Source organism: Phyllobates terribilis, unplaced genomic scaffold, assembly GCF_046119375.1.
Source record: "Phyllobates terribilis strain yellow unplaced genomic scaffold, ASM4611937v1 Scaffold_9__5_contigs__length_417890890, whole genome shotgun sequence".
Lineage (NCBI taxonomy): Eukaryota > Metazoa > Chordata > Amphibia > Anura > Dendrobatidae > Phyllobates > Phyllobates terribilis.
Genome location: NW_027362769.1, coordinates 87,117,440 through 87,141,809, shown reverse-complemented (window position 1 = coordinate 87,141,809; position 24,370 = coordinate 87,117,440). Strand labels below are relative to the sequence as shown.

The following is a 24,370-nucleotide window of genomic DNA, read 5'->3' as shown; positions in this document are numbered from 1 at the left end:
TGTTCTAACTGATCATTACTGGACATGTGAACATAGCTTAATTTGTATTGGGGTCCTCCCAACTTATGCCTGAAATAAGCAACTATCAGAATTGTCTGGCAGTGACTTCTTTTTTTCTCCCTATTGAAAACACAGAAATACTCAGGTGCTCACCTGTATGGGGCAGTCAGGCGAGAGAGCTGTAGGCTGAACCAGTATTTGGAAGATGGCTGTCTCCTGTGCAGAGTTTTTTTAAGCAATTTTTATTACTGCACACAAATTGGTATGGCTGCCATACCACGCAAACTGTACTTTAGCTAGAATCTCCTCTAAGAAGTAAGTACACCCCTAGTGTGCTACTAGTGCTCACAGATCAGAGCTGCCTTTCTAGCTGCATGGCCGAGCGCCTGTGCATCTTGTAAACTCCATCCTGGCACTGGAGATGGTCACATTGTGGAGTGGAGTGGAGTGGTGTGGAGTGGAGCATGAGATGATGTCACCATGTGACCTGAGGGGGCGGAGCTTGTGTGCAGGGACTGGGAAAGAAAGTGAAACAGACCATCTCTTCATGTGGTTAGTGCTCTCGGTCTGAACCTGGGGAATGCTGGGAGACAGTTTTAGTTCTAGTTAGTATATACCCTCCTTGTAATATCACTGTCCCATTGCCTGGACATGCTGGGAATTCTAGTTCTCCCTATACCTCCTTCCTCCCTGTAATGTCATTTTCAGGCTGTAATTGTCTCTAATATCACATAACAACAGCCTGGGCATTCTGGGACCTGTTGTTTTCATATTACCTTCCTGTAATTTTCTCTGACATCCCATAGCGGCCTGGACATGCTGGGAGTTTTATTTCACTCCTTTTTATACAGGGAAGGGGGGTGTAGCTTGGGGTGGGGGCAGCTAGGGGATGTACCCCGAGAAGGCTCAGCTACGATTTTCCTGCCCTAGGACCACAATGATATATACCCTATTAACCCCACACCATCCTACATCATTGTGGCTTTCTCTGCTACAGACCACCATTTTTATTAACCCCTTCTCTTAGACCAGCAGGAATGTGATCAAACAAATTTTGTGAAAGATTAATGATCACTGCACATATTTGGTTTATTACTGCACAAATTGTGTATTACTGCACACTAAAAAATACTCTGCTCCTTTGTATGACCAATTTAGGCTGCTATCCAACACCTCTGGTTGTGGCTTATCTTCACTGAGAATGAAAGGGATTGAGTGTTGAAATTCAACATACCTGAGCTTCCTTGTCCTCAACATCATTTGTCAAAGACTGTCAGGAGAACCACATACAGATAAGGTAGTCATCAGTTCACAGTAAAACTGGTACCTTTAGAATCAGAATTTCACTGGGGTTTTATATATGTCATATCCTATACAGCTAAGCAGATCTTTACTCTGTGCTGATGAGGTTCAAAGGAGTGAAACAGGCCTTTCCAGACATGGGATTCTCTGGTTATGAAGTATATCATGTTCTCTACAAGTGAAATGTTGATTTTACAGGTTAGCTATGTGAATTATATTTGAGAGAGGTATTAGTGTCATTTGAATCTACGCTGATAAAAAAAAAAAAATTGTGAAAACTAGTTAAGATGCAGCGTATAATAATCCGCAGTTTGACCAATGGGGAATTTCAGAAGACGTCACTCATTGTACCTATGCTTTTTCAGGTTTCTGTTGCAGGATAACTGTGTGAACCTTTCTATACTGGTGCATTTTACTGCTCCGGACCTTACTATGACATCTCTATTTTGGTGTAGACAACCATGTGAGAAAGTGCAAATGACTGACACTGGAATTTTCCGGGGGTGCTATGTGTTTTGTTAGGGGAGATTGGCACGTGCGCGGCATGGGAAGGATTCCGAAAGAAGCCTTGATTGATTCCTCCGTGTTCAATAATGTGTTCATTACAATGGCATTTCCTGGACAGCTGGGTCTGTTTAACCCCAGAGCCAAAACGACATTGAGGATTGAAGCAAATTCTCCCGTTGTGCCATTTAATTTTTTTTTTTTTAGCAGCTCAGACAACGAGTTTCTCCTGCAATGTTTTGGATCTTTTATCCCACTCCAAGATGTGAAGCTACTCTTAGGCTATCATGAAGAATGGAGAATCCATTGCCACATGGCTAGTCATGTCCTAGTTCATTACAATATAGACTTATTATCAAGCCGTGTAGGACTGAGCCACTATATGACTTAAGAATTACAGCAAGTGGCTGACAGAAGAGGCAATAAGTTCAGGAAGGACCAAGTGGTAAAATCTAATTCCGAATACTGGAAAAGATTTTCATCAATGTTTAAACACAATTTGCTCAACCAAAACCAATCAAAACCAACCAAAAATAATTGGGATGCAAAATGTAATAAATCTTTTTACAACCATGAAGAAATGTAAGAGAAGTGTCTAACAAGTATATCAGGTTGCTCTCGTTTTCAGATGCAGTCAAAATTATTCAACCCCTATTGCAGATTGTTTTTTAGCAAAGCTTGCAAAAACTTTCTGTTTGCAATAAACCCAAGAAGAACAATGTAAACAGCTCAACACAAGTAATATATCAAGTGGTTTCTCCAAATTCAACACAAAATGCCACTAATGACAACTGTAGTGTCAAAATGATTCAACCCTCTGTAGAGAATCCCTCATAGGAGCACACATTTGAAAGTTGGGTGTTGTTTCAAGCACAACTAATCAACAGACTAACCAAACATGAGATAAAATGCATCAAATACGTGGATTGGCTAAGGATTTGTTTACTGTGATGTTTGATTGCCTACTGGAATTATGGCTAAGTGAAGAGAGCAGTCCGTAAGGTTAAAGTGGTCGTCTGGTCAAAATGTATTTGACTTATCCATAGTATATATATCATCAATATCAGATCAGTTGGAGTCCGACATCCAGAATGCCTACCGTTTGAGTGTTCTGATATTCATGACCTATCCTATGGATATCTTGTGTCCCGGAAACTCGTTTAAGAGAAGAGATCCTTGCCTTGTCTGTAGGAGGAAGATGAAGCATATGCAGAAAAGAACACCGTGTCTCCAGTAAAGCATGGCGGTGGCTTGGTGATGTTCTGAGGTTGCTTTGCACTCTCTGGCACTGGAAAACTGCAGCGTGTGGAGGGAAAGATGGACTCAATCAAGTATCAGGAAATCCTAGGAGAAAAATGCCTTCTGTGAGGAATTTGAAGCTTGGGCTTTACTGGACTTTCCAACAGAACATGGATTCAAAAGTCCACCAATTGGTTTTATAAGAAGTTCAGGAAGATTCTGGAGTGGTTGTCACTAGTGATGAGCGAGTATGTTCTGTTAACTCTTTCGGCTAGCATGCTCGGGTGCTCGCCGAGTATCTTCAGCGGTGCTGGGTGTTATGTTTTCGTCACTCAGTGCTCATGATTTGCGACTGTTTGACAACTTTAATACATGTGAGGAATGCCTAAGAAACAGGCATTCCTCACAAGTATTAAAGATGTCAAACAGTTGCAAATCATGCGCACAGCGTTACGAAAACATAACACCCGAGCACTCTGAAGATACTCGGAAAACACCAGAGCATGCTCGTAAATCTCGAGTAACGAGCATGCTCGCTCCTCACTAGTTGTCACAGTTGCCTGACTTGAAAACCCCTTGAAGATTTTGGGTGGAATTTGAAGAAGGGGGTTTCAACACACAAAGTCTTGCTATGTATCACAATTACAGCAGGTCATAACAGCCAAAGGGGCTCCACTAAGTGCTAAAGACGCTTGACATGAAAGCGTTGAATAATTCTGAGACTGAGACTAGTCATTAAAATTGGCGTTTTGTGTTGAATTTGGAGGAACCACTTGTTACATTGGTTGTGTTGAGCAATGCATACTGTTTTTGTTTGGTTTATTGCAAACAGCAGAAGGTTTATACATTTTGCAAAGTAATAGTAATATTAAATGGGGGCTGAATAATTTTGATTGAAGATATAGGCTTTTATTTCTGTCTTGTAAGGATATAGATTTAGTTTACATCCATTTTTTTAACATAATTTAATTATTTCAGGGCATTCAGTTATACACCGAAGAGCCTAAATGGTGCTCGGACCATGAATGTTTAATGTGTGAAGCTGGCTAAGGTAGCTCCCGTGTTTTGGCCAACAGTTGTATGGATGGAAGACAAGTTACTGATGGGTGAAATTCGATTTTTTTAGTGTAGATGTCCTAGCTTATCTCCATAAAGGAATAAAGGGAATACATGCAAGTAATATCTTGCAATATTGTACTCTTACCTGTCCTTTATAATTATCAAAATCGTTAATTTCTGACAGTAAAATATATTTTATTCTGCTTAACCATGATTTTTGTTTGTGTATCTGAATTTAACCTTGGACCTTTTGTAGTTATCCTCATTGTAGTTTTGTTGATTACTATGAGAATTTCTCATATTCATTAGAAATGATAGCATGGCTGCTGAAGGTGGTGATAGAAGTTTTCTTTATAGGATGAATCTGGTGACAGGTTCCCTTTAAAATAAGAAACGGTATTCTGATATTCAGTTGCATGACATATAATTGTTATGTTTTTACAGTGTCAGAACAGTTGTCCGTTCTTTGTGTTTTTCATGGAAAACATGAATTAATTGCTTTCTCCGTTATTGCCAAATCTTCTCACAAAAACTGTTGCTCACAGTTTAGAGTAAGCCCCATTATAAGTCGGCCTGGGACTAAAGTATTTCATCTTTTTAATCATCATTTGTAAGTTTGTGGGAATACACACTGCTGAAAAAAAATAAAGGGAACACTTAAACAACAGAATATAACTCCAAGTAAATCAAACTTCTGTGAAATTGTTTTGTTATTATATGTGTCATGTTCGAGATCTGTGTTCTGCTGCTGTGATACCGCAATTTCCTCCGGGATAAAATAAAGTATAAAAATAAAAAAATAAATAAAAATAGAAATCAAACTGTCCACTTAGGAAGCAACACTGATTGACAATCAATTTCACCTGCTGTTGTGCAAATGGAATAGACAATAGATGGAAATTATTGGCAATTATCAAGACACCCTCAATAAAGGAGTGGTTCTGCAGGTGGGGACCACAGACCACATCTCAGTACCAATGCTTTCTGGCTGATGTTTTGCTCACTTTTGAATGTTGGTTGTGCTTTCACACTCGTGGTAGCATGAGATGGACTCTACAACCCACAGAAGTTGCTCAGGTAGTGCAGCTCATCTAGGATGGCACATCAATGCGAGCTGTGGCAAGAAGGTTTGCTGCGTCTGTCAGCGTAGTATCCAGAGGCTGGAGGCGCTACCAGGAGACAGGCCAGTACACCAGGAGACGTGGAGGGGGCCGTAGGAGGGCAACAACCCAGCAGCAGGACCGCTACCTATGCCTTTGTGCAAGGAGGAACAGGAGGAGCACTGCCAGAGCCCTGCAAAATGACCTCTAGCTGGCCACAAATGTGCATGTGTCTGCACAAACGGTTAGAAACCGACTCCATGAGGGTGGTATGAGGGCACGACGTCCACAGATGGGGGTTGTGCTCACAGGCCAACACTGTGCAGGACCCTTGGTATTTGCCACAGAACACCAAGATTGGCAAAGTTGCCACTGGCGCCCTGTGCTTTTCACAGATGAAAGCAGGTTCACACTGAGCACATGTGACAGGCGTGACAGAGTCTGGAGACGCCGTGGAGAGCGATCTGCTGCCTGCAACATCCTTCAGCATGACCGGTTTGGCAATGGGTCAATAATGGTGCGGTTGGCCCTGGGTTCCTCCTAATGCAGGACAATGCTAGACCTCATGTGGCTGGAGTGTGTCAGCAGTTCCTGCAAGATGAAGGCATTGAAGCTATGGACTGGCCCGCCTGTTCCCCAGACCTGAATCCGATTGAGCACATCTGGGACATCATGTCTCGCTCCATCCACCAACGTCACGTTGCACCACAGACTGTCCAGGAGTTGGCGGATGCATTAGTCCAGGTCTGGGAGGAGATCCCACAGGAGACCATCCGCAACCTCATCAGGAGCATGCCCAGGCGTTGTAGGGAGGTCATACAGGCACGTGGAGGCCACACACAATACTGAGCCTCATTTTGATTTGTTTTAAGGACATTACATCAAAGTTGGATCAGCCTGTAGTGTGTTTTTCCACTTTCATTTTGGGGGTGACTCTAAATCCAGGTCTCCATTGGTTAATAAATTTAATTTCCATTGATGATTTTTGTGTGATTTTGTTGTCAGCACATTCAACTTTGTACAGAACAAAGTATTCAATGAGAATATTTCATTCATTCAGATCTAGGATGTGTTATTTCAGTGTTCCCTTTATTTTTTTGAGTAGTGTAGTTTTGGACAAAAAGTTGAGTACATCTGCTTTCTGGGTTCTGCTTTTCTGTTCCATTTATAGGACCAGAAAAATGCAATTCAAGTTGATGGCTCAAAACCTCATTGACTTATAATGGGGTTTATTGAGTTTCGTCACGGTGTCCTGTCATATTGCTGGACACGATAGCCCTGCACTTTTTTTTTTTCATAAAATGTGACGGAGACATCTAACAACACAGATGTGTACTCAGCCTAAATATACTGTATTACATTTTTTTGTTTTAATCCTAAATTACAGCCAGTATCAAAGTCCTGAGCTGCATTAACAATCTGGTGGTTGTTATTGAAACAGATGCAAGCTGGTGGTCGGACACCTCCCTAATGGCTGAGCCGAGCGTCTCCTCTGCTGTAGGACAGTTGGTTTTCTTTTATCAGTGGCTGGCGTAGGGATTATTCTTTCCAGAATTACCAGAGGGATATCTATGCAAACACTGAACCAACAGGACATGCTGGAAGATTCTAGGTCTCCATTCAATGCAATTCTAGACCAGCGCTAGCTTGGTAAACCAATGTATGTATAGAGTAGTGCTGCCTTTTATGTAGGGGTAATCCGTAAGGTAGACCAAAAAATGAATACCAATTACAAGTGACTATCCAGTATCTATTGCAGCCACCAGTTATACCCATGAATCACCCAGTTATGATGTTCTCAGCATGCTAGGCAAAATCCAACATGTTGGATCAGTCTGAAGATTGGAGGCCTTAGGATATTTGGCAGCCCCCATACACATTACATCATTGGTGGAACGTGTCATCAAGAATTGGCTTGTGGCTTCTGACAACATGTAAGACAAATGTGAAACAACAGTTTTATTCCTCTGTATTTCTCTTTGAAGACACCTGCAGTGTCACAAATCTACGTCACAGCAGTGTGCACGATCAGGAATATTCTGCATCCGATGCAACAATCTTGTTCATCTGGTTTCTACCAGGACTGTTAGTGTGATTGTCACCTCTGGGTCTAGAAAGTACAGTGTGCACGGTTGTGATAGGCAGATGGATACTACTGTTGTGTACATGCAAAATCTTGTAAGTTGTTTTCTTTTTATTTTAGATAATGCATCAAACGGTGTAACGATCCATGTATCTATGTCGCTGGTACATATGGATGCTGTTTTCAGTATATCTTTACCAAATCTCTATCTATTCATTATCTGGTTGTGTGAAGAGGGTATCCGTACTTTTGTCATTGTTAGTCTTTGTTCACATCATGTTTTAGCCACAAGTCGGAACTTATATCTGAAGCCCTGAAAAACGTGACCGACATGCTCTTTGGTTCCCACCTCAAATAAGTGGATACAGACAAAAATGATGTCCAATAAAGCACAAAGGGATTCCATCTTCACCATTAAAGTCAATGGCCCAGTTGGCAGATACATCCGAATCCTGTTTTTCAGGGATTTAGATATAAGCCCCATCTGAACACAGGGTAATAATGCAGAGCATCCTAAAGACACGTCCCCAGAGAATCCTCTGAGCACTGCCTCCTTGTAAAGACCAAAAACTTAGCACCAGATCAAAAGGCCATATCTATGAAACCATATGGCGGATTTAAAACAGAAAAAAAAATGGAATACTTGGGAGCAGTGAGAATAAAATAAGTATAAAAACTGTCCATCATTTGACTTGGTGACAGGTCCTCTTTATGCAAGCTCAAAAATCAGTTCACCCTACTAGCGATCATTTTGCTCATTCCTCGAGTGATTGGCAGCCTGTTTACACTTGGCAACTATCAGGAATCTATCGCTCCTAGGAATACTCATTCCTGATAACTGGCCGGTGTAAATGCAGCCTAAGCCGTTGTCGGACTCATCTGGTCGCAGAATAACTTCCGAGATAACAAAAGGATTGAGCTTTTGAATTTAATCCTTCTGTTGCTCAACATCCTTTTTTTGGGAGGCCCCTCATATGCATTAGAAATAGATGATCAACTGGTCTCCAAAAAATGTCAAGAGAATGTCTTCTCCACTTAATAAATAAATCCATAAATAACCAAAACATTTCTCACACCTAATGGTTTTGCCTGTAGGACATTCATCCTGTATTTTTACAAGAGGATATGTATGGTTAAAGAGGCTGTCCACTACTTTTACATTGATGGCCTATCCTTAGGACAGGTCATCAATGTCTGATTGCCCGGGGTCAGACACCCCCGCCGATCAGCTGTTATAGGTGGCAGCGGCCGCTGGCCGAAATTGCTTGCTTGTGGAGGTTGGCCGTCTACTTGTAATGGCCGGGGCTTGTTATTGCACATCCTCCTCCTATTCAGTGCAATAGTAGGTGGATGTGTACTACCCCGCGGCGGCCACTACAAGTACACGGCGAGCTCCGCAAGTGATTTCTTCTGGCCGCCGGCACCAATAGCAGCTGATCGGCGGGGATGCCGGGTGTTGGACCCCAGCCAATCAGACATTGATGACCTATCCTAAGGATAGGCCATCAATGTAAAAGTAGTGGACAACCTCTTTAAGTTCTCACAATGTGCCTTTAGTGAGTTTTTGATGCTGTACATTTTCAATGACCAAAAAACGCAGCTTCTGCTGACCTGCCATGTGTGCTTAAAATCCGCAGCATGTCAATTTCTCTTGCGGGCATGCTGAGTTTTATATGTGAATTTTCTCCATAGAATTGCATCAGATGAGGAAAGTCTGCCGGTAAAAATCCCATGTAATCCGCGTACGACTGGCTTTGATAAAATGTTACTGATACAAATGCCAGGAAATAACGAAAACAAAGCAGCTTTATTGAAAACACGACACACCAACAAGAGACAAAAAAATCAAAAGCAAAAAAAGAGCACTAAATATGCAATGAAAAAAACGCAGGTAACCTAATTTATCTAATAGGTGCAGAAATGCAGCAGAAAATCTGCAACATCAGATACTCATCATGGGAACGTAGCCTAACAGTATTGTGAGAATGAAATTCAGACGTCTCCTGTTCATACACTATGGAACCACATGAGAATTCTCCATTATCCATATATCCATAATGGCTCCATTATCCTTATATCTGCAGCTTTTCCATGTCGAATCCCCAGATATAATTTTCATCCTCAAATTGTTCATTTTTTCTGTGGCACAGTCAATAGTCGCCTAAATTTCTTGTGGAACATGTGAATTGGGTTCCAAAAAGTGCAGTTATGTATATTGTATTAACCAGTTATATTCCCCACTCATCTATGCATAGCAATAGCTGTGCTTCATCACTTGGCGTCTATGCCCATGTTCCCACTTGGTGTAAATAACGCATAATTTTGCACATAAAAACGCACTAAACCGTTCATGCAAAGTGGCTGTGGGACTGTGCTTTATTTGGTGTTTTTTTCTTATATAAGCTTGGGAACCCTGAAAAAATGCGTGTAAAAAGCCCCGCAAATTGTGGTTTTCAATTGCAGAATCTATGTTAAAATATGCATAAAAACGCATCAAATCTGCACTAAAAACAAGGAAAAAAGGTGAACATGCATAAAAAATGCAATGAAATGGCAGATATCAGAGCAGATTGCTATTGCATACTTTTGTACAGATACTTGCAGAAAGAAATGCAGCATATTTGCATGTGGAAACCTGGCCTGTAAGTTATGATATTATGTGGATAATGTGGAATTTTGTCAGCCATCAAAACCTGTCTAGTCTCATTCCCCTTCTGCTGCACAGTAAATTGCTTTAGACAAATTATAGCAGCATGTGACCCAGAGAGAAGATCTTGATCTTTCTTCTATTGAGGAAGTCCTGAGGAAGTGACAGCCACAGATGTACTGTATGTAATTCCTCACTGGAAACTGAATTTGTTTTTTACGCATTTATTACTGTCGTTTTTAAAGGGAACCTGTCACATTGTACACGCCGTCCTATCTGTGGATGGCTTGTTATAGAGCAGACGGCGCTCAGCTGATTGATACATACTCATAATGAAGAGTATCCTAGAGTAAGACGCGCCAAATATATTAAGCAGCCCCATTTACACACTGAATTGTATTAAAAGTAATTACGGTATCTTATTCATATAACATATTATTTGATACTTGTCATACACAAATTTCTACATTTAAGTGCAGTTTAAGCTTTGCTGGTAAATTGGTGTGCTCCTTTATGTGTGCCATGGTTTTCCTTCCTTATAGACCTGCACTCTAGTCTTTTTCTCTTTGATCTGATTAATGATAGGGGTGTGCTTGTCTCTGCCATTGGTTTTTAGTGCCCTCTAATCTGCCTAGTGTCTAAGGGAAAACACATTTACCTGATATGATGGAGGTGGTCAAAAGCCTGGAGTAGGGATCAACAGATGTTGAGTTACAAAACATCAAGGAAACATCAGCACTAAACAAATCATTTAGAATCTCTACAACTTTACACTCCAGTGAAGGCGATTGTCACAGGAGAGCTGCTACATATCAGTATGTTTAGGCTTTGTTCACATGTTCAGTTGTCATCCATTTATAACGGATTCTGCATTAAAAAAAAAAAAAATTGTATCTCTTTTTGTTCTCTTTGTACTGGATTATTTTTTTTTTTCCATTTTTGTCATCCCAAAGCCTTGCAGACATGTGGAGCTGAGAACCTCGGTTAAATGAAGCATCTTTAATACCGGGCTTTAAAGTTGTTGTTTTTTTTAATTTGTCAACATACTTTGGGCCAGATTTATAAATACTGGTTGCTTACAGATATTCTGTATTTAAAATAAAATGCTAGCCTGCTTGAACATGACTCTAGGCAGGCGGCATGTATTGGCTGCATTAATTAAAAGCAGCTTTTGTTTTCCTTCCTGCATGTGTTTATTTTGTACGCCAGCACAGCGCAGTATGAAATATGGGATTTCGCTCCAACACGAACTGAACCAGGATTACTGCATAATGTAATGCACAGAGTTGGGCTTTAGTGTTGCTGCGGGCTCTGAGCTTTGTGCATCGCTCTCTACCGTCCTGTGTTTTCAGGCTGACACCATAATAAATAACTGCAGCATTCGTAGCATTGTGCTGTGTACAGTGCAGATGGGAACAGATGTGTATTAAGTAGATAGAGGATTCTCTGGATATTGTTTTTATATTTTCGAGTGGTGTAAAGGCTAATGAAGGTCTTTTATATGATGATGATTTATGTGATCTACGTAAATTCAGGGGAGTAAAACGCAAATTTCATTGTACTAGATCAGTAATGGCAAACTTTTTGGAGACTGAGTTCCCAAATGGCAAGCTAAAACCCACTTATTTATCACAAAGTGCCAGCACAGCAATTTAACCTTGGGCTGGTGCGGACATCACAGGAGGCATTGAGGCTGGCGCAGACATCACAGGAGGCATTGAGGCTGGCGCAGACATCACAGGAGGCATTGGAGCTAGAATGGATATTACTGGAGACATTGGAGCTAGAGCGGATATCACAGGAGGCACTGGGACTGATGTGGACATCACAGGAGGCATTGAGGCTGGTGCGGACATCGCTGGAAATAGTGAGGCTGGCGCGGACATCACAGGAGGCATTGAGGCTGGCGCAGACATCACAGGAGGCATTGAGGCTGGCGCAGACATCACAGGAGGCATTGGAGCTAGAATGGATATTACTGGAGACATTGGAGCTAGAGCGGATATCACAGGAGGCACTGGGGCTGATGTGGACATCACTGGAGGCATTGAGGCTGGTGCGGACATCGCTGGAAATAGTGAGGCTGGCGCGGACATCACAGGAGGCATTGGAGTTAGAGCGCATATTACAGGAGACATTGGGGCTGGCGCGGACATCACAGGAGGCATTGGGACTGGAAATTTTAGGCTGTATTCACATTAAGCGGCCATGTTGCAGCTTTTAACTATACAAGCCCTGTAGCGCTTCGGTCTTCTTACGGTTGCCCTGTAGTATCACTTAATTTTACAGGGAAAACAGCTGTGCCCCCCTCAAAAGATGTGCAGCAGTTAATGGACAGTTGCGTGGTCTTGCATGTGAAACAGCTGTTTCCTTGCAAGATTAAGTGATTTAAGCATTTCATTGCACAAAAACAGCAGCGGTACAGGGCTGTGGCGGTTAAAAGCCGCAACATGACTGCTACGTGTGGACACAGCCTTAAATCTTCTAAAGCACACGTGTCAAACTCTGGCCCTTGGGGTGATTATATTTGGCCCCCGACACCAGAACCACCACGCCATTATTCTGTATGGAGGACTATGTGGGGCCATTATTCTGTATGGAGGACTATGTGGGGCCATTATTCTGTATGGAGGACTATGTGGGGCCATAATTCTGTATGGAGGACTATGTGGGGCCCATTATTCTGTATGGAGGACTATGTGGGGCCCATTATTCTGTGTGGAGGACTATGTGGGGCCCATTAAACTGTATGGAGGACTATGTGGGGCCCATTAAACTGTATGGAGGACTATGTGGGGCCCATTAAACTGTATGGAGGGCTATGTGGGGCCAATTATTCTGTATGGAGGAATATGTGGGGCCATTATTCTGTATGGAGGACTATGTGGGGCCCATTATACTGTGTACTGGTTGGCCCGAGACTTTGTCCAAGTTTTTCATTTTGGCACTCTGTGTGTTTCAGTTTGACACCCCTGTTCTAAAGCAAACCTGACTTTCGTGGACCCACCTTAAAATCTGTACAAATAATAGCAATTTATAATATATATGTGGTGCCTAGTGCATGGGGTTAAAATTGCGGACTACACTAATACCTTATCTACAGAACACTATTATAGATCCATTATATGGCACCTATATAAATGTATGGATTTATAGGCTTCGTTCCCACAATGAGCTTTTGGAGAGTTTTAGTTGTTGCAGATTTTCTGCACAATTTCTGCACCCATTAAGTAAAATGGGTTACTTGTATTTTTTCAAAAAAATACTCTGCGTAAAAAAATGCAAAATCAAATCAGATGTACAAATCAAATCAACAAAAACTCATCTTGTGAACGTAGCCATACTGTACTTCCAATTTTTTCTGACTCTTTTATAAGTGCAAAATAAAAACAAAGAAAACCTGCAATATTCAATCACAAGCCATATTAAACAGTGCTGCAAAGAAGGCATCATATAGCATCCCACTGAGTGCCTATGGCTATGTAATGCAGAATCTAATCACCATAGTCTTACTGGGGAGGTCAGATCTTCACAGAAATGCTTTATGGGATGTGATCTTATGGACAGGGGGGATGTCAATCTGAGTTTAGTGCTGCTTATAAGGGGAGGGCTCCGCTAAGTTAATGTTTACATGGAAGGGGGTGCCTTTAAGGTAGGGGCTCAGGTGCACTTAGTGCATTCACTCCTTGCAGACAGAGTAATGGGCACTGTGGCAGCTAATTTATTGTGGCAGATCATTGTGAAGAGGCCAGGCTACTACCTCCCTCATGTCAGGAGGGGCTGTCAGACATCCAATGATTGCTGGTTTAACTCCTGCAGCTCTGGAGTGAGTTGCGCCACATACTTTATATAGGAAAATGTTTATTATATCTGTTCACCTATAATTATTGTGCTCAGCGCTCCAGAATGTCGTGATCACTGTGACTTGTGTAATGGTTATATTTGTCTCGTAGTCCTCTTGTATATTGCTTCAGTTGAAGTCGAAGGATGTAAATAAGAAATCCCTAGATAGAGACTTGCTGACTTGGCCTACGCTAAAAGAAGAAGTTGCAAGTTGTAGAATTGTTCCACCGTTGACCATAAAGATTTCTCCTCAATAAGACGAATGTTCTGATATAAGGTAATTGTTGGGTTTGTTTGTTTATTTTGCTACAATCAATGCCAAAGAAAACAAATAGAATTTTAGCACTGTGTGGAAATTCTCAGATAAAATATTGAGAGAATGGGGGCCGATCTTCACTGTTTGACCACAAATTTATTATTTCTAGTAAACAATCAGTCTTTTTTTTGCAGCCTTTTGTCCAGTTTGGAGTAGATTCCACATCACTTTTTTCTTTTCATCGTGGCGATTTTTTTTTCAACACTTTGCTAGAAAAAAATGCTCAACTGCAAAGTGGATTTCACATTCATATGAAGAATAGGTGGAGTATTCAAAGGGTATTTGAAGTTTTTTTTTTTTTTTTTTAAAGGATGATTTTTGGAGTAAATGCATTTCAAAATCCTCCTCAAACTCAGTGTGCACATAGCCTAACATACACCTCTATAAGGGCTCGTGCAGACAAGCATATTTTCGGTTCAAGCGTGAGCCGACAAAACATCGGATCTCACTCGGACCTATGTTCTATGGGGCAGTGCACATGTACAGTTTTTACCTCTGACAGACCCGGTCCGGGGAAAAAAATTGTAGCATGCTTGAGTTTGATTCGATATTCAGATTGCACTCGGACATGCCAGTCAATGAGTGCGTGGAAACCATCGTACTGCATTTGGATGACATCTGAGTGCAGTGCGATTTTCACTGACTCCTATAATAGAGAAATTTTTTCCCATCTCCTCCTCATCTGAGAAAATCAGATCACATCTGATCAGAGTATGATTTGCATTATTCAGCCCGATTCTCTCAGTTGAGAGAAAATACGGTGGTGTGACCCTGGCTTTAAACAGATTTCTTAAAACTCAATTGAAAAATGTGCCTTCCCCTATTGCTGTGTGATGAGGCAGATTTGTCATTTAGGCTAGGGTTACACAACTACAGTAATTTGGTTGCTTGACATAAAGATTGCAAGGTCGCTGTGTGACATTGTAAGTAATGATTGTGAATGTGATCGCGTTACTACATGTGACCGTGACACAACCATAAAAAATCAAATGCAGATGGATCGCAAGAAGTGGTGCAGCATAGAGTTCAGCGTAAGGCTACATTCACATATCCGAGTCAATTTTTACATCCTTGAGAAATGGACCTTTTGCTCATCCTAGTCTGTTTTTTTTTCTATTTTTTTTTTAAAACTGATGCAGGTAAGACTGTCTGAACTTTTTTTTTATCTATTGACTCCTTACGGGAATTTTTCAACAGGAGTTCACACTCCAAAATATGTATATGCTCGTGTAGCTCTTTCCAAAACAAGTCTAGCAATACCTTTTACATGGCCAGTCCAGTCCTACATCACAGAGAAATCAGCTTTGAATTGATATGCAAATTAGGCTGAAGAGCTATTTGTAGATCTGAAGCCTCTGTCACTCCAGCTCTATTGCCCGCCCAGTGCTGCCTCCTCCTTCTTGACTGATGGCTCCATTGTCTGACGTCACACAGCATAGAGGCCGTCCGGGGTGAAATCCTACTGGCAGATACTTTTTGACAATGGATCAGTGAAATACTGAAGTAGAAAGTCTGTTTTTCATGTTTCATCCGTGTATAACAAATCCCCATAGGCCAGGGATGTCAAACTCAAACACACAGAGGGCCAAAATGAAAAACTTGGACAAAGTCGCTGGCCAACCAGTATAGAGTATAACTGGCCCCACAAAGTCCTCCATACAGAATAATGGGCCTCACATAGTCCTCCATACAGTACTATGGGCCCCACATAGTCCTCCATACAAAATAATGGCCCCACATAGTCCTCCATACAGAATAATGGCCCCACATAGTCCTCCATACAGAATAATGGCCCCACATAGTCCTCCATACAGAATAATGGCCCCACATAGTCATCCATACAGAATAATGGCCCCACATAGTCCTCCATACAGAATAATGGCCCCACATAGTCTTCCATACAGCATTATGGGCCTCACATAGTCCTCCATACAGTATAATGGGCCTCACATAGTCCTCCATACAGTATAATGGGCCTCACATAGTCCTCCATACAGTATAATGGGCCCCACATAGTCCTCCATACAGAATAATGGCCCCCGCATAATCCTCCATACAGAATAATGGCCCCCACATAATCCTCCATACAGAAAAATGGGCCCCACATAATCCTCCATACAGAATAATGGCCCCCACATAGTCCTCTATACAGAAAAATGGGCCCCACATAGTCCTCCATACAGAATAATGGGCCCACATATTCCTCCATACAGAATAATGGGCCCACAGAGGGGTGGTGGTTCTGGTGTCGAGAGCCAAATATAATCATCCCACGGGCCAGAGTTTGACATGTACAGTACAGACCAAAAGTTTGGACACACCTTCTCATTTAAAGATTTTTCTGTATTTTCATGACTATGAAAATTGTACATTCACACTGAAGGCATCAAAACTATGAATTCACACATGTGGAATTATATACTTTACAAAAAAGTGTGAAACAACTGAAAATATGTCTTATATTCTAGGTTCTTCAAAGTAGCCACCTTTTGCTTTTATGACTGCTTTGCACACTCATGGCATGCTCTTGATGAGCTTCAAGAGGTAGTCACCGGAAATGGTTTTCACTTCACAGGTGTGCCCTGTCAGGTTTAATAAGCGGGATTTCTTGTCTTATAAATGGGGTTGGGACCATCAGTTGTGTTGTGCAGAAGTCTGGTGGATACACAGATGATAGTCCTACTGAATAGACTGTTAGAATTTGTATTATGGCAAGAAAAAAGCAGCTAAGTAAAGAAAAACGAGTGGCCATCATTACTTAAGAAATGAAGGTCAGTCAGTGCGAAAAATTGGGAAAACTTTGAAAGTGTCCCCAAGTGCAGTTGCAAAAACCATCAAGCGCTACAAAGAAACTGGCTCACATGAGGACCGCCCCAGGAAAGGAAGACCAAGAGTCACCTCTGCTTCTGAGGATAAGTTTATCCGAGTCACCAGCCTCAGAAATTGCAGGTTAACAGCAGCTCAGATTAGAGACCAGGTCAATGCCACACAGAGTTCTAGCAGCAGACACATCTCTTCAACAACTGTTAAGAGGAGACTTTGTGCAGCAGGCCTTCATGGTAAAATAGCTGCTAGGAAACCATTGCTAAGGACAGGCAACAAGCAGAAGAGACTTGTTTGGGCTAAAGAACACAAGGAATGGACATTAGACCAGTGGAAATCTGTGCTTTGGTCTGATGAGTCCAAATTTGAGATCTTTGTGTAACGCAGAAAAGGTGAACGGATGGACTCTACATGCCTGGTTCCCACTCTGAAGCATGGAGGAGGTGTGATGGTGTGGGGGTGCTTTGTTGGTGACACTGTTGGGGATTATTCCAAATTGAAGGCATACTGAACCAGCATCGCTACCACAGCATCTTGCAGCGGCATGCTATTCAGTCCGGTTTGCGTTTAGTTGGACCATCATTTATTTTTCAACAGGACAATGACCCCAAACACACCTCCAGGCTGTGTAAGGGCTATTTGACCAAGAAGGAGAGTGATGGGGTGCTACGCCAGATGACCTGGCCTCCACAGTCACCAGACCTGAACCCAATCGAGATGGTTTGGGGTGAGCTGGACCGCAGAGTGAAGGCAAAAGGGCCAACAAGTGCTAAGCATCTCTGGGAACTCCTTCAAGATTGTTGGAAGACCATTTCCGGTGACTACCTCTTGAAGCTCATCAAGAGAATGCCAAGAGTGTGCAAAGCAGTCATCAAAACAAAAGGTGGCTACTTTGAAGAACCTAGAATATAAGACATATTTTCAGTTGTTTCACACTTTTTTGTTAAGTATATAATTCCACATATGTTAATTCATAGTTTTGATGCCTTCAGTGTGAATGTACAATTTTCATAGTCATGAAAATACAGAAAAATCTTTAAATGAGGTGTGTCCAAACTTTTGGTCTGTATTGTATGCCATAGACTTTAAAGGCTGAATCTGAGATGCAAATCGCATGAGGGTAGGACCTGCTTTGAGTTTCACGAACCGTAGACACTGAACTGTTTTTATGACAGATGTGTGTATGGGTTAGTGATACTCTATGCCTCCGTGTTCTAAGAAAAAAAAATTGACATGTCTCATGGATGTGTGAATGTAGTGTAAGCCATGTTCTGCTTATTGACTATATGTTTTTTCCCAATGTTTTTTCCTTATTGGTTGTGTTACTTTCATGTGTTCTTATGTCGTTACGTCACGGAGTTGCTGAAGCCTCAGGCCGGGTTCACATGTGGGTTTTTTGGAGGCAGAAAAATTAGATGTGTTTTTCCAATGGAGTCCACTTTAGGAAGTGCTTCTTGTTTGGAGACACTTTTTTTCCCCTCACTTTTTTAATTTATTTTTTGCAGTGACAAGTATGGAGTTGATTTCATAAGGAATCTGCCTCAAAGAAGCGTCATGGTACTGGTTTTCTACGGCGCAATGTTTTCTAAACCTCGTCTGCAGAAAAAACAAACCTCATGTGCGCAGCAAAGTGGATTTTCCAGTACAGTATATAGGGAGCGTATGTGAAACGGTTTGGGATGTAGAATTTGGAGCAGATCCACTTCAAAATCCTCCTATAAAAATCACCTCAGTGTGAACCTGGCCTTAGAAGACTAGGAGTCTGTGTGGTAAATGTAATGACGCCATATTGGTTGTATTCATAACTGGAATTTTTACCAAGTTTATAGTGGTTTGTTTTGCAATGGATCCTTTATTAAGAATAGCGCCATTCCAGCTTGGTAGAGCCACATAGGGTCTAGTGTTGTGTGGCCAGCTAGATGGAGGGGTGGCCTCTCTGCCAGGTAGCCACAGACCACCTGAGTGTGGGGTTATGGCTGGAGGCGTTGCCCATAGCAACTTGCTACATCCTAGCTTGTTTGCGTTTGTCTGCAGGTGAGCGGATGAGAGGCGCGCTGTGATTGGTTGCTATGCGGCTGGCTCCTCTGTTCCTAGGGTCGGGAGCTGGCCGCGTTACCGGCAGTATCATGGCTGTACAGGAGGCCGTGTCTGCGCTGTAGCTCCGGCCTCTCCTCCCTCCTCCTCCTCCTCGCCGCTCCCCCGCCCGTCTCCCCTCCCCTGTGCCCTCCTATTCGCAGGCTCCGGGTGTCTGCTCCTCGCTCTCTGTCAGTTTCCTGCGGGCTCCGCTCGCTGCTCTCCCGGTCTCCGCATGTCGTTCCCGTCAGCGCTGCCCCCGCCGGGGTCCAGCCGGCAGCGTGGAGCGGCGAGCAGCGGCCAGAGGAGGGGGTGAGGCGCCCCTGCACCCCCAGTGTTCTGCGGCCACTCTGCCCCCGCGCTGGGGGGCGCTCTCACCTAAGCGGCCATGTATTTACTGGACCCTGCGCCCCCCCAGATGGAGCGGGGAACCCCTCAAAGGAAAACGGTGTACCGGATCTCTCTGACTCTGGTGAAGAAGGAGCAGCTGGAGGAGACGCGGCTGGAGAGGTGCCCGGAGGAGGAGGAAGGCGCAGAGGAGCAGGACACCTTCCCCCCGCCGCATCAGGGACTCAGGAATTTCAGGACCCGCAGCACCGGGCAGCTGGAGCTGGGACGGCTCCGGGTCACCCGGACATCACCGAGAGCTGGCCGGGGGGAGCCTGGGAAAGACAAGAGCCCCAGCCCCGGGGATGCTGCTGCGCTGGACAGGGTATCGCCGGTGCTGGAGTCTCCATGGGACCAGAGTGCAGGGAGCTCTCCAGCTGATGCTGCCCGGGGGGTGCCCAGTGCCCCCCAGGATTACAAGGAGCCGGAGGCCCCTCCAGCTGCACCAGGGTCAGCAGCCCCGTGCAAACCTGCAGCGGAGGGGGCCTGGGATCGGAGACACCCCAGCCTGCTCAGGAGAAGCTTCAGCTTCAGACACTGGAATGGAGAAATGCTGAGGATCAGGAGCCTGACCAGGGAGAAGCATCACAGCAGCTCCAGCTGCCTCACCCAGCAGAGGGCAGAGGAGAGCAGGGAGGCAGTGCTGGCCAGTGACCCGGGCCCCGCAGAGAAGAGGAACACCTTGGATGTGGGGGAAGTGCTGAACAAGACTGACCCTCTGTCTGACCTGGAGAGATGGGAGAGGAGCAAGAGCAAGAACAGGACCCTGGATAATAGTGATCTGCACAAGCTCTCCGAGCAGATGGAGATGGACAGGAGAGGGCAGGAGAAGAGGCTACTCAGGTTCTTCAGTGGCATCTTCTCCAGGAAGGATGGTTCTCCAGTGTCATTCACTAGTCCTGGGGGTCGCTCACCCAGGGCTGGTCACTCTAGGTCAAGGGGCTACTTCAGCAGCTTAAAAAGGCCTGCAGCAGTGGATAATGTCCAGTCCAGCTCTGAGAGTGTCAATGGATCCCCTTATAAAGGTGCCTGCTTTTATCTTCATAAAACTTTGGGCCTGGCTGTTGTGAGTGTATTAGACCTTTCTCCATGTGGCCATGTATGATTGTGGCATTAGGAGGGTGCAGGCCATTATGGGATTCATTCATGCGCTTACTTCCTTTCTGCAAACTGTTTGTGTTCTGGTGTGTCCATATTTATCATACACATGGATACATGTGAGGTATAAGCTGCATAGACTGTGGTGACCTGGTATAAGATGCACGCCCTGCCTGTACCCAGGTGCATTATTTTATTTCTCAGCCCAGGAAGTCCTGTCTGACAGGTGAAGAATTCAGGACCATGGGGGTCTGTGTGTAGAGAGGGGCTTGTTTGCTTTGGTGGCTAACTGAATGAGAAGGAATACAAGAGAGCACATGTCTTCTAGCATTTGCCGGATTGGGTTTCATTACCTGGTGTAGTGATGGGATGATGATCTCCTTTGGATGACTTTTTTAATGAAATCTGTCTAAAAAAAGTGAAATATGCAAATACTGCAGGTTTTACTGGTTAGGACACTTTTCGGAGAAGGTTGATTGTTTCTAGTTACCAGCAGTAGTTGTAACTTTCAGGTTATATCCAAGTGATTCTGATCCTCTGCATATTCATGGAAAGATACCCTCAAAGACATATTGCATTGTAAAGTGCCTTAAAAGATGGGCACTGGTACCTTATCTAGTCGCTTTGCCTACCAGGATTTGCCCATCCGATGACAGGTTTTATTACAGGTGTTCCCTTGCTGCTGTCCATGCCATCTTCTGGGTGTTTCACAGTAGGCACATTGTCAACCACAGGTTACCCAATCAAGGGTGTTGTGCAACCTTTGTGTCAGTAATGTCGTTCAGTGACAGCTCTCAATGACATTTGGAGAACGGGAACATGACATTTACTTGTGTGTTGTGATTTCTGCTTGTTGACATCAGGCTTTTATCTGCAGTTTTGGGGTTTGCGCTGTATACATATCAGTTGTGGTTACCTGGAATTGAGATTTTGGAGATTTGGTTATTTTGTGCTGCAGATATTCCCTTACTGAATGTGTTCTCTGTATGAAGACTCTTTTGGGGAATTTTGTTTGTAGTTCACTGCATGCCATATTACAATTATCCTTTGCCCCCAGGATAAAGGGCCGCAGTTGTTTTATAATGAGGGTTACTGGGTCAACCTGGTTCTTGTTCACATTTTGATCTGCAATACTAAAACGTGGTTGTGGGATGTCACAACCTGGTGACTTGATGTCAACGTTACAGTGTTACATGTCTGTGCTACATCAGGATCAAAGGATCAGTCATCTGTGAGTGTTCATGTTGTTAACCAGTTACGCTTGGAGTCTTGTATGGAACTAATTATTACAATTTTTATTGTCTTCTCTAGCAAAATGTACCTTTTAGTTGTATTTTATTTGAGAGTGCCACGTTACCTTTTCTGGGTATGACATCCTTTTTTTAAAAAACAAAAAAAACAAATCTTGTTTTAGTAATTCCTTTTATTGTAGAACATGATTGTCCATAGATGCGGCAAAGTCATGAAAGTTTTGAGCCAGAATTACTATCAAGAATTAGACCATTGTCAAATCATTAAAGACCAAATCAGTAGTTCAAAAGCTTTTCAGAAATAGTTTTCAGGGCTTGGTGGTGATCTATGTGGGACGGTCTTCAGGTAACGCCGGACACATTTTCCTCCTTGGTTAAAAGTTAAAATTTTACAGTTGGGAAAATCTGCTGCGTCATAATCAACCTCCTGACTTTACTGAGAAATAAATTGCAGGTGATTGACACTTAAAGGGAACCTGCTACTAGGATTGGGGTCCCTAAACCACCAGCAGCCAGCTTTTTCTTCATTAGGTAGTAAAAGGACTTATACATTACCTTCAGGAGCAGAGGACAGTGCACCTCGTTTCACTGCACCACTAGACTCCTCTCTGTCTCATATCGGTAATTTCTAAATCATTTTACTCCCTAATGCTGAAATGAACAGATTTGATGTGGATATGATTGGAACAATAATCCATGGGTGCATAACGACCATCCAGTGGTTTAGTGGCCCCAAACCTAGAGGTAGATTTCCCTTTTAACATTTTGGTGATGTCGTATAGGGATGTAAGAAGTTTGTAGGTTTGACTTGAACGTTCCAATCAAGAGTATCTTTATTATCTTTATGCATGCTTAGTTATAAATGTATGGGTAAATCTTTCTTTTCACAAGTTAACCATCTTTACTCTAGGATAAGGCCATATGGGACAATATCAAAGCAAATGGAAACTACGTGTTTTCATTGCGCTACAGTTGTTTGGCCCTTTTTGTTTATTTGGACGTTTGTTTTTTTTCTCCATCTCCATGCTGGTACTTGCATCTGTCCCACTTCCAGACAACTATAAAGCTGAAAGGACAATGATAAGTCACCTTAGTCCATCCAAATGGTGCAAAACTAATACTGTAGATGGCTCTATCTCAGCTGCCATTGCAATATGTTGAACACCTGTCCAGTTAGAAAGCAACACAGAAGCCTTTGAAGCTGTTCCTATCCAGGGAAGTTTTATGTTGCAGATGTTTTTGATTTAGAAGTGTGTTACTATATGGATGCTTGTGACCTCTCTGGGCATGTGTCAAAATAGCAGAGGACGCTGTGTGCAGGTTACAATAACTACAGAAATGCTCATGGTCTAGACTGATTTGACAGTAGTTCTATATGACAGCTCAGCAGTTACTGCAATATGTTTATTCACTCACACTGACTTGTCATATTTGGAGACCTGAGATAAACTTTTGATTTACCTAAGACTTTTGAATGTATAAAATACACTGAGCGTTTACCCACCCTCCCGGCTCCAGCAGTACCTCTGCTGCTCCTCCAGTCTTTATTAGCTGCAGAGGTGATGTCACAACTATAGCGTACATCACTGTTGCCGTGAATCACTGATGCTGTGCTCAGAGGTGATGTCACAACTATAGCGCACATCACCACTGTCGTGAATCACTGTGCTCAGAGGTGATGTCACAACTATAGCGCACATCACTGTTGTCGTGAATCACTGTGCTCAGAGGTGATGTCACAACTATAGCGCACATCACTGCTGTCGTGAATCACTGCTCAGAGGTGATGTCACAACTATAGCGCACATCACTGCTGTCGTGAATCACTGCTCAGAGGTGATGTCACAACTGTAGCGCACATCACTGCTGTCGTGAATCACTGTGCTCAGAGGTGATGTCACAACTATAGCGCACCTCACCGCTGTCGTGAATCACTGTGCTCAGAGGTGATGTCACAACTATAGCGCACATTACTGCTGCCGTGAATCACTGTGCTCACAGGTGATGTCACTACTATAGCGCACCTCACCGCTGTCGTGAATCACTGTGCTCAGAGGTGATGTCACAACTATAGTGCACCTCATGGCTGTCGTGAATCACTGTGCTCAGAGGTGATGTCACAACTATAGCGCACATTACTGCTGCCGTGAATCACTGTGCTCAGAGGTGATGTCACTACTATAGCGCACATCACCGCTGCCGTGAATCACTGCTCAGAGATGATGTCACAACTATAGCGCACATTACTGCTGTCGTGAATCACTGCTCAGAGGTGATGTCACAACTGTAGCGCACATTACTGCTGCCGTGAATCACTGCTCAGAGGTGATGTCACAACTATAGCGCACATTACTGCTGTCGTGAATCACTGTGCTCAGATGTGATGTTCAACTGTAGCGCACATTACTGCTGTCGTGAATCACTGCTCAGAGGTGATGTCACAACTGTAGCGCACATTACTGCTGCCGTGAATCACTGCTCAGAGGTGATGTCACAACTATAGCGCACATCACTGCTGTCGTGAATCACTGTGCTCAGATGTGATGTTCAACTGTAGCGCACATTACTGCTGCCGTGAATCACTGTGCTCAGAGGTGATGTCACTACTATAGCGCACATCACCGCTGTCGTGAATCACTGTGCTCA

General features: G+C 43.3%; 1 protein-coding gene across 7 annotated transcripts in view; it reads left to right on the top strand.

Annotated features, from left to right (window-relative positions):
• AGAP1 (ArfGAP with GTPase domain, ankyrin repeat and PH domain 1) overlaps nucleotides 1-24,370 on the top strand; it is a 457,154-nt gene that overhangs the window by 151,191 nt on the left and 281,593 nt on the right. The window contains exon 1 of one of the 7 annotated variants that reach the window (XM_073646706.1): nucleotides 19,088-20,401. The exons of 3 other annotated variants lie outside the window; for them this stretch is intronic. In XM_073646706.1, the coding sequence (XP_073502807.1) occupies nucleotides 19,378-20,401 (1,024 nt within the window). In that variant the 5' untranslated portion in view covers nucleotides 19,088-19,377. Of the gene's footprint in view, nucleotides 1-19,087; nucleotides 20,402-24,370 lie in introns of those variants that run through there. 3 more of the 7 variants (XM_073646707.1, XM_073646709.1, XM_073646710.1) reach the window with 3 other exon arrangements.